This window comes from Cygnus olor, chromosome 2 (genome assembly GCF_009769625.2).
Source record: "Cygnus olor isolate bCygOlo1 chromosome 2, bCygOlo1.pri.v2, whole genome shotgun sequence".
In the NCBI taxonomy this organism is placed as follows: domain Eukaryota; kingdom Metazoa; phylum Chordata; class Aves; order Anseriformes; family Anatidae; genus Cygnus; species Cygnus olor.
In genome coordinates this window covers 45,991,327-46,008,896 of record NC_049170.1, presented here as the reverse complement: position 1 = coordinate 46,008,896, position 17,570 = coordinate 45,991,327, and the positions used below count along the sequence as shown (strand labels likewise).

The window sequence follows — 17,570 nt, the reverse complement described above, 5'->3', positions numbered from 1 at the left end:
CTGGACTAAAGGCAACAATAACTTCAAAAATAGTATTTTAAAAACATGTTTCATCTGTTTGAGGGAGAGAGCAGGTTGAACGTGGAATATAGCCAAAACAATCTGAGGTTCCTGCAGGCAAAATATAATCCATGACTTTGAACTTCACTTTTGAGCCTAGCATATTCATTCCCCCAATACCTGATTAGCCAAAAAGCTAATTACAATACACAATACAGAAGTTCAGCAATATTTTTATTTCTGGTTCTTTTAGCACTGTAAGTAGCAGTGGAACAGCTTTTGGGGAAGAATTGAAACTGCATCTTCATGTTCTGCATGTACCACAAACAGCAACCCTTAAAATTGAAGAGACTGAACTGCTGCCAGGACATCCCTGCCTCCGAGTTTAAGCTACATGAATAGGTGCATTACACAAGCTGTGTTCAACTTGCATATACTTTTCACTTCTCCAGTATTTCACATCCTTCAGACAGAATTACCATCTGGGAAACCAGAATCTATTTCAGGAAACAGAGACGAGTCAATCTCAAACAAATACTTTCAGAGTTAGAAATGAAGCTGTAACTTTGCAGGCATCAAAGCGATAGGCATAGCTGTAATTACTTGAACTAAGGGATGCTTAAGCATAAAGTCAGAAGTTTGGCTGTGGGTTCAAAGTTTAGTACAGAATTCAACTGGCTTTATTCCTGGCTACATTATTCCTACGCTATTAGAAAACTTCCATTTCTCTCCTAAATGAAGGTTTAACCAATGCTAAGGTAGCACTGCAGGGCCCCAAACAAGATTATTCTATTACACCATCATGCTTGGAGGGTAGAAGCGTTGATAAGATTATACATAAAGCTGAAGTGTGACTTTCCTGAGAGAGAGAGAAGACATACTAAGAGGATAAAAACCAGGGACCAATTGGACAGAAGCAAAAGCAAGGCACTGATAAAGAACAAGGTTCTGTCTATCTGTGGTTCTACACACGTATTTTTTAGCTAGACATTCCAGTATCAAATTCCTGTCATTTACACATCTACTGAAGATTTTGGAGGCATTACTTATGCAGTTCTTCTGCACTGAAATGTTTTAGCTGTCTAGGTTTAATCTACCTCTTTCACTGCTATGTTGACTAACTGGCAGTTTCACTTTCGGCCAGATTCTTGAAGAAACATTAAACTCTTCCCTATAAAGACTCCGCTTTTAAAGTACTCAGCATAATTAGCTTCGGAAACCGAGATTTGTTCGTCTCTTGCACAGGGACTCACAGCCCTTCTTGCAAGATAAGAAGGACATGAGACCCACACAAATCCTTAAAAGATAATTAGCGCAGACTGCCACAGTCACAGCAGCATCGCTGCCTTTGCTAATCCTGGATGCAAGAAGACTGAGAATGCCAGTCGTGCTACTACCAGAAACAACAGTGGTAACACTAGTGGCCATCCGCCAGCTGACTGCTCCCACTCCCTTGGGGAGGATAAGCAGATTATTCCATACATGTTTTCTCTTTTCTGTCTATACTGGCTTTCTTTTTTCCTTTTTTTTTTTTTTTTTTGACTTTTTTCAATGAACCAACCTGATCCAGTAGCCAAACAGCTGAGTATGAGAACAAGCGTTTACTCACTAATGGATTTTTAAGAAGTGTTCCTTTCAGTCACAGAATTGTATTCCGAAGAGATATGTCAAGGTGGCTAAACTATGTATTAGTACATTATGTACTGTAATACAATACTGTACATTATGTACTGTAATACATTATGTATGTATTACTAGTAAGGCTGGATAATCATGAAGTTGGATAATCATGAAGTTGGTTTTGTTTTTTTTTTTTTTGACTTGAGAACACTCTTTTCAGAGGCAAACTGAAAAGTAGAACAGTTGAATATTTAACACATCAAAACACAGTTGAATGCCAGCTGAAGAATTGTTTTATTGGGTCAGTAAGCTTCATTTACTGAGCTCTAAACCCAGGTTAAAAGAAAAGTTACTAGCTCAGTCTGAAACAGATCTGACCTTTAAAACCAGTCTCTAGCACACCGCTTGAGACATAGAAATGCAGTGATTCAGTCCCTCAGGACAACTAAGAGTTTGGAAACCATGATGAATACCACATGACACCCAGAGGAGCAAGTAATAAATATGAAATCATTTTAGAAGTTTATTCCAGCAAGGCTAAAATGCAAGGTAAAGTTCCTGGAAAGTCTATGCAGCATGGGGACAGATACTCAGCTCTGAGTCTCCAAGCACTCAGAAATCTGTTTCAAGTGGAAGAACTTACAGCAATAGCCAGAAATCACTGATTCCTTTCCATTAAGTGTTCTGGCACTTCACAATCTATATCAGTCAGGAACCAAACCAAGATGCAGATCTATAAAATGAAGCTGGCTAGAGCCAAGCACTGTTTTTATATCCATAATATTGGGGTTGTTACTGTGAACTAAGCCACATCAACTCCTACCTCAGTTCAAAGATGAAACTAGCACTCCCTTGGACAGCCTTCCTCCTTCTCTATAAATCTATCTACAATCAAGTAGCCTAAGGAAGCAGCTTCTAATCAGCCAGAAGCAAAAGTTCTTTGAAATCAAAGCTTTAAGTTCTAAAACACTGAATATTTTCTGAAACGCAGTATTTCTTAATCAGCACAGAATAATAGGAAACAAAGCAACTGTCTACTCAAATTTTATCTTTTCAGATACAGCCACAATCCAATTTGTGACAATGTGTAAGAGGAAAAGGAAAAATATATTTCAGATGATCTTAACTTCAAAAGCAGCTACAGAGCAGAAAGTAACTGCATTCACAGGAAGACTCCAAATAAACTTATCTGCCTACGTTTTCCAAAGAAGCATGCTCAAACATTCCCACAGCTCGACATCACGAAGCTGAAAACAAACCAAAACCAAAACAAAACCTGGAACTGCAGCACTGAGACAACATCTTCCCAGCACAGAGCTCGCCCCCCAGCACGGGGACATCTATGGAGGTGCGCAGCACCTGACAGGAGAACCTACCCTGAAAGCTGCTGGCGGGTCTCTGCAGACGGAAAGCCATCTAGTACAACTACTTGTTACAAATTTCAGAAAGGAACAAGTAAATGAAAAGGAACCAAGGGAAGAAATTAAAAAATTGGAAAAAAAAAATAAGAACATGAAAAGCAGATTTTCCAAGACAAACATTTAATTCTGTTCATGCTCTTCAGGCATACTATTACCGCTCAAAAGATAAACAAATCTCATTTCTGTAAAAGCAAGCCTCCTCCGGATCTCTCCCACTCTTCGTAAATCATTTTCCAGAGCATTTCACAACGACAATATTTCGATCTGAGGCCAGGAAAAGAAAGAGAAGGACTCGCTTCTTAATGGCCACAGCAGCATTCATCCAAGCAAGAGGACACACCTACCCCGCGGCTACAGAAGCTGCGTGAGGACCAGAGGAACAGTGAAACACCAGGCAGGCTGAGGCTAGAAGAACACTCAGCCTCTCTCCTCCTACTTAAAGGCACGGGAAGAGAAGGGTTTAGGAGCGGGTACCCCCGTATCTCACCGCGGAAACAGCCATGCCCACCCCTCACCTCACGGGGGGCAAGGGGGCTTCACCTGCCCCTCCCCCCTCCCCACACAGCCCCAACGGCCCCGCCCGGGGCTGGGGAAGGAGGGAGGGAGGGCGGCCGCCGCCGCCTCCGCCTCCTCCTCCTCGTCCTCCCGTCCCCCGCCGCTGCGATTTACCTGGCCGGGGAGCCTGCGCTGCCCGGGCCTACCCCCACCAGCACCGCGCTTGACAGCGATAAGGGTGAAGGGCCGCTGAGCGGAGCCCTCGCCCTCGCCCTGCCCCGGCAGCCGCTCCGCCCCGCTCAGAGCCTGGCTCTGGAGGCCGCCATCTTAGCTCCGGCTACGAGACCGCCCTCTCGGCGCAGCCGCCGTCAGGCCGGGGCCCGTCACGGGACGCGGTCAGCTGATGAAGCCCGCGCCCGCTCCTCCTCCTCCTCCCGCGGCCGCCTCGCCCCTGCTCCGTCCTTCTCCGCCCCGCGCTCCCTGCCCGGCCCTGCCCTGCCCCTGCCCGGCCGGGAGCAGCGGGGAGGCGCTGCCCAGGCGCTGAGGGGAGGTGGCTTTCCCAAGTGCCCGGCTCCTGGGGCTCCAAGAGCCCGATAGATGGGGCTGTTGTTCCCGCTTTCACAGAATCACAGAATTGCCTGGATTGGAAGAGACCTCCAAGATCACCTAGTCCAACATCTGACCTAATACTAACAAGTTCTCCACTAAACCATATCACTAAGCTCTACATCTAAACGTCTTTTAAAGACCTCCAGGGATGGTGACTCAACCTCTTCCCTGGGCAGCCTGTTCCAATGCCCAACAACCCTTTCAGTAAAGAAGTTCTTCCTAATATCCAACCTAAACCTCCCCTGGTACAACTTTAGCCCATTCCCCCTCGTCCTATCACCGGGCGCATGGGAGAAGAGACCAACCCCCACCTTGCTACAGCCTCCTTTAAGGTACCTATAGAGAGCTATAAGGTCGCCCCTGAGCCTCCTCTTCTCCAGGCTAAACAACCCCAGCTCCCTCAGCCGCTCCTCGTAAGACTTACGTTCCAGGCCCTTCAACAGCTTCGTTGCCCTTCTCTGGATACGCTCCAGGACCTCGATGTCCGTCTTGTAGGGAGGGGCCCAAAACTGAACACAGTACTCGAGGTGCAACCTCACCAGAGCCGAGTACAGGGGCACAATCACTTCCCTAGTCCTGCTGGCCACACTGTTTCTTATACAAGCCAGGATGCTGTTGGCCTTCTTGACCACCTGAGCACACTGCTGGCTCGTGTTCAGCCGACTATCAACCAATACTCCCAGGTCATTCTCTGCCAGGCAGCTTTACAGCCACTCATCTCCCAGCCTGTAGCGCTGTAGTTGGGGTTGTGCAGTGGCAGATGAGCAGCTCCAGGTACTGATCCCATAGCGTCTCGCTCAGGCGCAGGGAGTGCAGCCCCTCCACAGTGCGACATCCAGATTTTCTCTAAACAACCCTAGGTTTCTCAGTCACGTTCCCACTGTCTCTGGCCAATTTCCACCTTCCCAGGTGATAAGTTGTTCCTCAGTTTCTTGTTCTGTCCTTATCAATGGCGGAACGCAAAAAGCAGTGTAGCTTTCCAAGACTCATTTTGGAGAATTAGAAAGCAGGTATTCTTTATTAACAGCACTGGGTTATGTGGGGAATAATTCCCTACAACACGTACACCTAAGCAAGACAAGGAGTACTTATTTATGGTACAGTGACATACACATTCATGCAATTCACAAGAAAGGGCAGGACTTATGCTAATGGTTTCTCAGACCTAATTATCATATTGTCCCTCCTGCTATCGCAGGCACAGTAACCTCTGGTGGCTGCACTTTGGGGGCTTTCTGATGAAGGCTCATAATCTTCTTCATCTTGTACTTCTCTCCTTTCTGTTTTGCACATGCTCAGTCACTGTTTAACTGCTTCAGCACTTTTGATCTTTTACAAACTCAGCTAACTTATTTAAATTCTACTTTAGGCACCGTGTTCCTTCTTCAGCCTGGATTTTGTGGATAGAGCTGAATCTTCTTAGCACGCGAGGCCGATAAAACAACTGAGCAATTTAAACCTTTGTGGCTGCTACCGTCCCCAACACTTTCCCATTCCCATGACGACTTCTCATCCCCCAAATGACTTCTCACCCCCAAGTCTCACTCGGGGACCCGCCACCCGCAGCCGCTCCCCATCAGGAGCAGACATCCCCAAACCAATCTGTGGCGCAGGCAGCAGGAGAGGGCTGCGTTCAGTACCCCGCTCCCCCCGCCCCTCCCCCCCCCTTCTGACCGATGCAGGAATAAGTGCAGGCAGAGGCTTTGCAGGGTGGAAAAGTTGTAATTTATTCCTGGGGTAATTGTGGCTGCCACCCCCAGCGCGTCCCCAGGTGAGGCCCGGCCGCCTGCTCAGGCAGGAGGACCCGGCCTGCCGGCCCGCATGGTCCCCGGCCCCCAGCTGCTCTTGCTGGACCCTGTGCAGCCAGGATGTGTCCCCGATGTCGTCATCCTGAGGGGACCGTGGCAGTCTGTGCCCAACCTGCCCCGAGTGCCACGAGAAGCTTCTGACAAGTTCTCGTTCTGTGGAGGGGCTGCGCTCCCTGTGCCTGGGCGAGACACTGCGGGAGCGGTAGCTTGAGGGGCTCCTCTGCCGCTGCTGCTGCTGCTGCTGCTGCTGCTGCTGCTGCTGCTGCTGCCGCCGCCCCAGCTGCGCGTTGTGTTGGAATCTTCTGCAGGGTCGTCGGGCCAGGCGCACAACTGCAACGATGGGCCCGCGGCACAGCGGGCAGGTGTTTCTTTCTGCGGCCCAGGCCTGGACACACTCCAGGCAGAAGGAGTGCCTGCAGGGGTCCACGCAAGCCGCGTTGGACAGGTGGTCCAAGCAGATGGGGCACGTCTCATCCCCGGGGGCCTCCTCTGGCTGCTGCTGCTGCTGCTGTGGCTGGCTCATGGTGCCTGCGTCCGCTGCGACGTGGAGCTGGTCGTCCTCTGGGGGAGGCTGCCCTGGTGCCAGGCGCTTAGCAGCAGCCTGGGGTCTTCAGCACTTCCCTTGCCTCGCGGGTTGGCGGCAGGACCTCGACGCCTCAAGTGCCACCAGCGTGCCGCCAGGAAGACTACTGCAGATAGAACCAGGAAGAAAATATTCTAGCAGCAAACAGACATCAGCTTTCTAGGTTCAAGCAAGTTGTCTAGAGTACTGTAGCTGTCAACATTCTGTGTATGGATTGCAAACATTGCTATTAGAATGGCAAATATGCTTATAATTGGTTATACTTGGCAAGACTATGCTTAGGACAGATGAGGTACAGAGATGTCTGTATATTGGATAACATTGCCGAAGGCCCTCGATGGCTTGCGTGCAACAAGAATGGCTTCGCATGTGCCTCTTGCCACACCTCCGCCTCTCTCTTGCCTTCCAGCCGTGGAAACTCGAGCTCTCGACTACCTCCGGCTGGACTGGCCGCAGGGGGGCTGCTCAGGGCACTTATAGTCAGCCACCTTTTGTGAGGCCATAGGGTGACATCAGAAGGGTCTCGGGGTGCCCCTGATGGCAGCACTGACTTGATGGGAGTCTCAGGTATTTGAAGTGACACTTTATTCTTGATACCTTAGGGGCCACTCCTTGGCCCACTCCTGGGTTCGGTCTCTTCCGAGATGGTTTTTCTTAATTAGCCTGATACCGCTCTCCATGCTTGGCTTCTGTCAGCCTGGAGCAGCCATCTCACGTCAGCATTGTCTCACAACGGTCAGGTGACCTCTGTCAGTGCTGCCATCAGGGAAACCCGGAGACCCTTCTGATGTCACCCTATGGCCTCACAAAAGGTGGCTGGCTATAAGTGCCCTGAGCAGCGTGCCTGCGGCCAGTCCGGCTGGTGGTAGTCGAGAGCTCGAGGTCCCACGGCTGGAAGGCGAGAGAGAGGCGGAGGTGTGGCAAGAGGCACACGCGAAGCCAGTCTTGTTGCACGCAAGCCATCGAGGGCCTTCGGTAATGGTCTCAAATCTATAGACATCTCTGTACCTCATCTGTCCTAAGCGCAGTCTTGCCAAGTATAACCTATCATAAGCATATTTGCCATTCTAATAGCAATGTTTGCAATCCATACACAGAATGTTGACAGCTACAGTACTCTAGACAACTTGCTTGAACCTAGAAAGCTGATGTCTGTTTGCTGCTACAATATTTTCTATTTTCTTCCTGGTTCTATCTGCAGTAGTGTTCCTGGTGGCACGCTGGTGACACTTGAGGCGTTGAGGTCCTGCCGGCGACCCGCGAGGCAAGGGAAGTGCTGAAGACCCCAGGCTGCTGCTAAGCGCCTGGCACCAGGGCAGCCTCCCCCAGAGGACGACCAGCTCCACGTCGCGGCGGCTGCAGGCACCATGAACCAGCCACAGCAGGAGCAGCCAGAGGAGGCCCCCGGGGACGAGACGTGCCCCATCTGCTTGGACCAGCTGTCCAACACAGCTTGCGTGGACACCTGCAGGCACTCCTTCTGCCTGCAGTGCATCCAGGCCTGGGCCGCAGAAAGAGACACCTGCCCGCTGTGCCGCGGGCCCATCCTTGCAGTTGTGCGCCTGGCCCGACGACCCCGAAGAATGTTCCAACGCGACACGCGGCTGGGGCGGCAGCAGCAGCAGCAGCAGCGGCAGAGGAGCCCCTCAAGCTACCGCTCCCACAGCGTCTCGCCCAGGCGCAGGGAGCGCAGCCCCCTTGAAGCGCGACAGCTTGTCCGCAGCCGCTCCTGGCGCTTGGGACAGGACAGGCACAGACTGCCACTGTCCCTGTGGTACGACACCGAGGACATAGAGTGGCTACGTCGGGTCCAGCAGGAGGAGCCGGGGTCTGGCGACCACGCGGGCCGGCAGACCAGGCCCCGCAACTGAGCAGGCGGCCACGCCTCACCTGGGGACGCGCTGGGGGTGGCAGCCACAATTACCCCAGGAATAAATTACAACTTTTCCACCCTGCAAAGCCTCTGCCTGCACTTATTCCTGCATCGGTCAGAAGGGGGGGGAGGGGCGGGGGGAGCGGGGTACTGAACGCAGCCCTCTCCTGCTGCCTGCGCCACAGATTGGTTTGGGGATGTCTGCTCCTGATGGGGAGCGGCTGCGGGTGGCGGGTCCCCGAGTGAGACTTGGGGGTGAGAAGTCATTTGGGGGATGAGAAGTCAACGTGGGAATGGGAAAGTGTTGGGGATGGGAGCAGCCACAGAGGTGACCTGGCCCGACTGGGACAAAGGCTGACAGCAAAAGTCTCCTAAAAGCCTGCCAGAAGAGAACGCCTGCCAGCTGGGGAACCGGGCCTGGCAACCTGCAGCACCCTTGGAAGGCGCTGCTGGCCTCCTGCAAGTGCAGCCTAAGGGTACCTAAGAACCATGAGACTTCCTGAAGATACCACCACCAAGGGCAAAAGCAAGGAACTACAAGAGCAACGCACTGTCTGAGAAGGAGGAATGGCTCTGGGAAAGGTGCCGTTCTCAGAGACTAGGAAGCATCGGTGTCTATCGCTTGTCTCAGGTGAAACACAGAAATTAGCAGCGGCTTTTGGCTGCTCTAAGGAGGTGGTGTCCTCTGCCCTCTTCTGTCTCTCTTGATAGAAAAAGGACTCCTTTTCGACCCAAAATGGAGCGCCTCTCTCCCTCAGACCTTCCTGTGCTGCACAAATTGGTCTTGCCTACACGACATGCTAAATCCATTGAACCTTTGCTGGGGATGCCCGGCTGACTCTGAACTCTCTGATGGGAGTCTCATGTCTTTGAAGTGACACTTTGTTCTTGATTCCTTGGCGCCCACCCCCGGGGCCCACTCCTGGGTTCGGTCTCTTCCGAGATGGCTTTTCTTAATTAGCCCGACACCTCTCTCCATGCTTGCCTTGAATCACAGAATATTGCCTAGTGGTGGTCTGTGGCCCTGTGTAATAAAGAAAACTTTTCAGCAAAGAAAGCCTCCGTGTCCTTGTGTATTGCAGCATCCTACCAACTCCCACTTGCCATCTCTTCACGCCCGCAGGCCGGGGGCATCCCTGAAGGGCTCAAACCTTTGGAAGGTCACGGCATGAACTTCATTGTTGTCAGAAGCAGGATTCCGTAAAATGCACACTCAGGGATGCTTTTGAGGAGATGGTAGAAGAACACTGGGAGGTGCACGAGGCTGTCCTGGTTTCAGCTGGGATAGAGTTCACTGTCCTCCCAGTAGCTGGTATGGAGCTGGGTTCTGGATTTCAGAAGACAGTGATGCTGATAACACACCGATCTTTTAGTTGTCGCAGAGCACTGCTTACACAGAGTCAAGGAGGTTTCAGCTGCCCATACCGCCCTGCCAGCCAGAAGGCTGCGGGTGCACCAGGAGCTGGGAGGGGTTGCAGCCAGGACAGCTGGCCCAAACTGGCCAGAGCCATGTCCCATACCGTATGGGGTCGTGCTGAAGACTGGGACTGGGCAGGAATCTGATGTGATAAGTCAGACTTCCGCTGCTTGGGTGCTGGCTGGGCATTATTTGGCAACTGGTGAGCAATTGCTTTGTGCATCATTTGTTTCTCATATTCTTTTTTCATTACTCTTTTTTTTTTTTTTCCCTTTCTTTTCTGTCCTATGAGCTATCTTTCTCTCAGTCCTTGAGTTTTACTTTTTTTCCAGTTCCCTCTCCCATGCCACCACAGGGGAGTGAGGGTACACGTGTGGTGCTTATCTGTCTTCCAAGGGAAGCCACAACAAAAATACAGCTAGATGGTTTAATAAAGAACATAGTGTTGAAGAACTAACTTTTTTTTTTTTTTTTTTTTTTTATTTAGAACAGTATTTATGTTGCCCGCAGCATTTATCTGTAAGTACTATAAGAATCGGATTATTTCTTTAAGTTTCTGGAGAAGTTGTTGTACAACCTGTGAACAGTCTGAATGGACCTCTTCTGTAATAGACTGAGTTCTCCTCAACATTGAAAGCACAGTGTCTGCTTAGATCTCTTTCACATTCCCAAAAAGTAAACCCTTTTGAAGACTAACAGATTGGTCAGCTATTTGCGATTTCAGACAACTCTTTTAAATGTCCCTCAAGTGTACAGAGGTGGTAATTAGAATGAATAATATTCAAAAGATCATTGCTGATTACATAAAACAAACATGGAGAGAAGCTTGTATTTCCCAGGGAACTCTTCAGCAGTTAAATGTTCTTGACTTTGCTGAAACTTGTCCATCATGAAATTCTGAACTCCAAACCGTGATCTTGATTTTCATTCATCTAACTATACTGCCTTCCCCCCCCCCCCGAAAAAAAAAAACCACAACAACAAACAAACAACAACAACAAAAAAACCCACACAGATTAAAGCTGTTACATAAAGGTTTCAAATAAAGAAAATCATTTTTCATTGGTTTGTATTTACAAAGGTTTACATTTCTGAGGAATGAGGCAGTGCTCTAATTAGCTGAAACAATACAGGAAAAGTATATACTATTCTAATAATATATTCAACAAACCACTTCAGCCATTTACTCAGTATCGTTAGTAATAATTAGAAAGGCAATTTTTCTAGGTGACTCTTAGCAAATCTGTTGTCTGCCTTTCTACAAATAAAAGAAACATTTATTGCTCCAGATTGTATGAGTAAAGATGTAAAACTTCAGAAGATTATTACCGTAACTTAAGAGAAATAGAAATGTAAAGCACATATTTAAACCTTTGCAAGTAACATTATCTACCCACCTGCGACAACTCTTAGTAGATCTGCAATGTGCAGAAGAGTAATTACCCAAACTTGAAGAATCCTTTGCTCTAGCAAGCATGCAAAATGTAGCAAAACCTAGGACCAGGAGACCTGGTCCTCCTGAGATCCAGAACCCAAAGATTTACAGAGATATTTCTTAATAACCCACTGTGGATACCTACTTCCCCTGCTGGCAGTGCTTGCTAAGAGGATTCCCTATGCTTTTGTGATTATGAGTTCTCCTAACATATTGGCTGATGTTTTATGAGAGGAGACTTGATTTCCTTGCAAGCTCAGCCAGCTCTGCAGAGCAGCACTTCAAATGCTTCCAGCGCTGTAAGGATGGTGACAAGAAGGGTGGGAAGGGCACAGAAGCAACACACCACTGTGCAGAAAAAGTTTCAAGGAGACATCTAAAGAGTTAGCTTAGACTAGCCAGACATCTCTGAAATAAGCTCCCGGTACTAGAATACCTACTTGATCCCTCGAGGACCTGCATATCATGTGTCAAATTACATAGCTCTGAACTGACTAATCAGCTGTGGTTTTGCTGTTACTAGATGGGACATGGGAAGGGCATGTTGATTAGATGGTATGATACGTAATCTGCAGCTGCAAATAATTGAGGAATTAGCTTGCACACTAAATCAGTGGAAGATTGTTTGCATCAGGTCTTGCACATAGCAGTTTATGTAACAGTAGCAAGCTTTTATGGTCCAGGCCATTTTCACCCTTCATCTTGGGAAAGGTGTCTTAATACAATTAAAACATACAGTTACCACTTTACACACGGGTTATATAAATCTATGTAACCAGGAACAACACAGCAAAGCTGGCAAGGGAGAGGTCTGCTCTGCTGGAGTCAGTACGTACAGAACCACTTTCCAGAAGCTAAGCTAGAGTGAATCACCAGTACAAAGAAAGACCAGAATATTATAACAACATACACTGGCTCACCCTGAGAATTGGAATCATGGGAAAGGAAAATTCAAAGAACAGAGTCCTAGCAGAGTGCAAGCATTACAACAAAAATAATCTGTTGTAAACTGGGAGATGACAGCTGGGAAGCATCTTAAGGAAGGAGGGTTCAGGTATGCTGTGAGTGGCCAGTGTTAAAAGCTATGAAAAATACAGAAGTATTTTATACAAGTGTTACACAGAAGGATATTAATGGTGCCATGCTGCTTATGAAATCATGAGGAGAGTAAACAAAGGAAGGAAAATCACTATTTAAGCTGCAAGTCAATAGAGGAATGCATCCTGCAAATGCTGGCATGAAACAGCCAGAGGTAAATCTAAGGCAGAACTAGGAAGGTTCAAAAACACTGCAATATTTTGGCCCAGAAACAACTTTCTACACAGAGAAGCAGAGGGATCTTTCCAGAATATATCAAACTGGTCAAATTCTTTAGGAAAGGGGAAGTATGAGCAGATACATATGGCAGCCACACACTGGACTCAGTGGTGCAAAGGAAGCTTGTACTTTTTCTACGGAACAAAAGCAAATGGTGGGGAAATGATGCCACTGTGGACAGCACTTCTCTAGCAAAGCACCGAGAGCAGCCAAGATAACAGCCCTGAAAATGTGTGTTCTCAATGCACAGCTTCCTCTCCTGGGTCACTGAAACAAAAATAGCATAACTTGCTATTCACAAAACTTTTCACCGTTGCCCACTCCCGTGTTAAAACTGGACCCTTCTTGAGTTCAATTAATCACAGAATCACAGAATTGCCTGGATTGGAAGAGACCTCCAAGATCACCTAGTCCAACATCTGACCTAATACTAACAAGTTCTCCACTAAACCATATCACTAAGCTCTACATCTAAACGTCTTTTAAAGACCTCCAGGGATGGTGACTCAACCTCTTCCCTGGGCAGCCTGTTCCAATGCCCAACAACCCTTTCAGTAAAGAAGTTCTTCCTAATATCCAACCTAGACCTCCCCTGGTACAACTTTAGCCCATTCCCCCTCATCCTGTCACCAGGTGCATGGGAGAAACAAGCGCCCTCAGCTCCAGCCTCCATCGCTGCCCGTGGGGGTAGAAGAGGGGCAGCCAGCGCTCCCCTGCCTCTCCCAGATTTTCTTTTTCCCTGTAGCAAGACACTCTGCCTCATAACACACTTCTTGCAACTGCACATCCCTACATTTTCCTGGACGTTTGTCCAAGTGTTGAACCCTTTGCCTCTGTGCTCAGCTGCAAGTGGTGCTTTTGAAGTCCCCTTAAGGCAGCAGCTGTGGGATGCTGTTGGCTTCCAGTGCAAAGAAATGGAGTGCTCCTCACTGAAGCCATCTTAGAAAGTTTCTAGCCCATCCCTCCCGCTTGGCACATTGTTTCTCAGCATTCTGAGAGGGACTTGTCTTTTCCTGGTACCCCAGAGCTCACAGGTAGCCAAGTCACATTAAGCAATTTGTTGCACCTACTAGCTTTGCTTCGCAGCACACAGAGAGAGGAAAGCAAAGGGAGTACCACCATTCCCCTGCACTTCTTCCTTTGCTGTTAGAGGCTCCAGCTTGATAAGCAAGGAAGCCAGCCCCCCACACACCCTCTGGACCTGTTTCTGGAGGCTTTTTTAAGGCCTAATTCTGCTGCCAGCTGGGTAAGGCATCTCCTCCTGTCTCCAATAAGAAGTGCTCTGGGAGTAGGAGTGCTGTTGACTTATCATTTTTGTGGGAGACAAACTCAATTTCTTTGACTGCTGCAAGCAGTCAGTGCTTCTCTCTCAGCTTTGCTGAGGCCAGCGATTCCTCCCTTGATTCTAAGCATTCATTCCTTTGAAAAGTTGTGAGCTTAACTTTTAGTCTGATTTCATTGCTTGAGCATGGCTTGGATTCCTTCTGGTGAACTCTGGCTCCAAGGCTCTTCCTGTGCCTTGTTTTAAAGCAAGAACTGAGATTTCTGGAACTGAACCTCCAATACGAAAGCAAGAACTTGATGACACTGTCAACGGTGAAATTTAGGTTACAAAATGCTGCAAGTTTTCAGCACTGTGCGGTGCCCAGGTGGGACGAGTGCTCTGCAGAGCCGTCCTCTGGCAGCTGCAGGTTGGTCCATGCTGGCTGCAGTGCGGGGAGTCCTGCTGTGTCAGGATCCTAGCAGTAGAAGTTGCGGTAAGTGCTGAGTCCCAGTATTTATTTGATGTGATTTTAAGTCTTGGGAGCCTGTTCTTCTCCTGTTACAGGAAGAGCATGTTGATCTCATGCCTCTCACAATGAACACTGGCCTCCTGTGCTAGAGCAGAGTGTATCTCTTGTGGACGCAGTCAGGGGAAGTCTTGGTGTGTATGTGCAAGCCAGCGTCTGCTCTGGTAGGAGAAGGCTGCTGTCAGCCTGTGTTGTGGGACTGCAGTTTCCTTGTTAGCCACTCCTGGGGCTCTTCTGCTAATAGGAAATGGTGACACAAAGTACGGAGGAGGAGGAGGAGAAACCCCTCTGGTGTGGTAACATTTGCCATAGGGGAGCAGGACCTGACTGGATTAGTTGAGGGTTGCTGCAGACCTCCTCAGATGGCTCTCGTGATGTGGGAGCCCTCTGTGCCCCACCTCTCATGAGGTAGGGTCAGCATAAGTGGCCTCTGGGGGGTGAGAAGAGCTCAGCACCAGGTTGGTGTTTGTTCCGTGGAGCTGTTTGGGGCCCCTGCTGGCACCAGGGGCTCCGAGCTTCATCCTGGTGCCTTGGTTGAGTAGGGTCAGAAGTGGAGCGATGGCCTTGCAAAGAGCTTTAAACAAACACTGTATTTATGGCTCTGCCTTGCGACCGGGAGGCTTGTGCAGTGGGGGAGTCACTTGGGTGGGCTTTTTTGCAGGAGAAATGTACTGTGCACCTGTGCTTTCCCATCTTTATTTCCCAAATTTCTTTCTGTCCAAAGGCAATTCATGAAGTGAAGCACTTGTTGCTGATTTCCTCGGAAGGTGTTAGGTTGCTCTTGAGGGTGCCGTCATCCTGGGCTGGAGCCCTTGAAGCATGCAATGGTGGTTGTGCCATGAGGGACCAAAGTGATTTCCAGGTGCGAGAGCTAAGCTGTGGGTGTGGGTTGGAGTGGGTGGAGGAGATGGGTGCTCCACGCGAGGCCACGTTTTCCACGTGAGGCCACGTTTTCCACGCGAGGCCACTGTAACTTCCTTGTTGGTTCTTATGTTTTACTTTTTTTCCATTCTTATTCCTTTTTTTCCTCTTATTTTTAATTTTGGTTTGGCTTTGGGGGGTGGTGGGGATTTTTTTTTTTTCTATTTCTCTTGTGGGCTTTTTGCACTGTGCTTTTTCTTTTTTCTTTTTCTTGCCTTGACTTTTTTTTTTTTTTTTTTTTTTTTTCTGATGGGTTTTCTAGTTTCTTTGTTGGGATATTATTTTAGTGGAGTTTGGAGTTTCATTGTTGGGGGTAGGGTTTTTTTTTTTTTTTTTTCCCCTTAGTGGGTTTGGCTGTTGGGTTTCTTTGTCGGGTAGTCCAAATTGTATTAGTGTTTTTTGATTGTTTGTTTTGTTTTGTTTGGTGGTGCCTTTTCACTAGGGTTTTCTCCAAGATTTACCTGTGATTTTTCTTTGTATTTTGGAGTTTGGTAGTGTCTATTCTGTAGAGTTTTCTTGGTTTTTCTATTTTAATTTGGCATTGTTATATTTGGCTCTTGGCGGAGGCTTTTCTGTAGGGTTTTCTGTAGGCATTGGATTTTGGGGGTATTTGTGGTGGCTTTTCTTTTGAGTTTTTGTTTTCCAAGCTTTGCTGTTGGATTTTGCAGTGAAATCTAGTGCACTGGTGGTGGCTCTTCTGTAGGGTTTTCCATAAATTCTTCCCTCAGATTACACATTTGAATTTTGGGTGTTTGGTGGTGGTTTTTCATTAGGGTTTCCTGTAAGCTCTTCTGTTGGAGTTTGCAGTGCATTTGGGGAGCTTTGTGGTGGCTTTTTTGTACCTTATTCTCTTATTTTTTTCCCTTGGATTTTTCCACGGGATTATTGGAGTTTGGTTGCGCCTTTTCTGTAGGGTGTATTTTTTTTTTGGCTTGATTTTGCATTGCATTTTGAGAGGTTTGGTTTTGGCTTTTCGGTATGGTTATCTGCCAGTTTTTCTGTTTGATTTTGTAGTGGGTTTGGGGGGTTTGGTGGCTTTTCTGTAGCCTTTCCCAAAGTTTTCCCCTTTGAATTTCCAACAGACTTTTGGGGTTTTAATGTTGGATTTTCTGCAGGGTTTTCTGTCAGTTCCTCTGTTGGGTTTAGCATTGGATATTTTGTGTTTGGTGGTGGAATTTGGGGGACTGGAGGTGGCTTTCTCTCCATTCTTCTGTTTGATTTTGCACTGGATTTTTGGGGTTCGGTGATGGCTTTCCTGTAGGCTTCTCCTCATGTTGTTCCATTTGAATTTGCATTGGACATTTGGGGGGTTAGTCATGGCTTTTTTCAAAGGGTTTTCTCTCAGATTTTCCTTTGGAATTTGCATTACATTTCTGGGTGGTGTGGTAGTGGCTTTTTTGTAGTGTTTTCTGTAACTTTTGGGGGGATATAGCAGAGGATTTTTTGTTTGGTTGTGGCTTTTCTCAAGGATTTTCCCTCAGTTGTTCTGTTGGATTTTGCAATGGCTTTGGGGGGATTTGTGATGGTTTTTCTGTCGGGATTTCTCTCAGATTTTCTGTTGGATTTTGCTTTGCTTTTTGGGGGGTTTTAGTGGTGGCTTTTCCCTACAGTTTTCTCTCACTTTTTTTCTGTTGGATTTTTCCTTGGAATTTTGGGGTTCAGTGGTGGCTTTTATGTCAGGATTTCTCTTAGATTATCCCTTGAAATTCTTTGTATTTTGGGGGTTTGGTTTTCTGTAAGTTTTTGTTTGCTTTTGGATTGGATTTTCTGGGGTTTTGTGGTTGCTTTTCTTAAGGGATTTCTTTATATTGTTCCCTTGGATTTTCCTTTTTTTTTTTTTGGTGTTTGGTGTTGTCTTTTCTGGAGGGCTTTTGCCAAGATTTGCCTTTGGATTTTGCAGTGGATTTGGTGGCTTTAATAGTGGCTTTTCTGTAGAGTTTTTTTTAAGTTTTTCTGTTGGGTTTGACATTGCATTTTTGGGGATGTATGGTTTTTCTGTAGGGTATCCCCGAATTCTTCCCTTGGATTTTGCATTAGTTTTTTTTGTTTTGTTTTGTTTTGTTTTTGTTTTTGGTTTTGTGTGTGTGTGTTTAGTGGTAGTTATCTGTAGGGTTTTCTCCAGTATTTTCATTTGGATTTTGCAGTGGATTTGGGGTGTTTGGTGGTGGCTTTCTTGTAGGGTCTTCTCTTAGTGTTTCTGGTGGGTTTTGCTTTGGATTCTTGTGGTTTGGTGGTGGCTTTTCTGTACAGATTTCTGCCCATTTTTCTGATGGATTTTGAG

The 17,570-nt window shown here is 47.7% G+C and overlaps 2 protein-coding genes and 1 long non-coding RNA gene across 4 annotated transcripts in view; 1 reads left to right on the top strand and 2 right to left on the bottom strand.

Annotated features, from left to right (window-relative positions):
- DNAJC13 (DnaJ heat shock protein family (Hsp40) member C13) overlaps positions 1-3,961 on the bottom strand; it is a 54,706-nt gene extending 50,745 nt beyond the window's left edge. For both annotated transcript variants that reach the window (XM_040548416.1, XM_040548417.1), the window contains exon 1: positions 3,711-3,961. The gene's annotated coding sequence lies outside the window, so the exon portion shown is untranslated. The remainder of the gene's footprint in view (positions 1-3,710) is intronic.
- Positions 3,962-7,034: 3,073 nt separating this feature from the next.
- On the bottom strand, positions 7,035-9,705 carry LOC121065570. Its single transcript, XR_005817151.1, has 3 exons — positions 9,377-9,705; positions 7,545-7,549; positions 7,035-7,199 (listed from the first exon to the last, which is right to left on the bottom strand). It is a non-coding gene; the product is annotated as an uncharacterized LOC121065570 (long non-coding RNA).
- Positions 7,056-8,893, top strand: LOC121065563 (E3 ubiquitin-protein ligase Topors-like). The gene is made up of 2 exons (XM_040548478.1): positions 7,056-7,511; positions 7,738-8,893. Exon 2 carries the CDS (start codon positions 7,904-7,906, stop codon positions 8,405-8,407), a length of 504 nt encoding a protein of 167 aa, XP_040404412.1. The 5' UTR covers positions 7,056-7,511; positions 7,738-7,903; the 3' UTR covers positions 8,408-8,893.
- Positions 9,706-17,570: the final 7,865 nt, after the last annotated feature.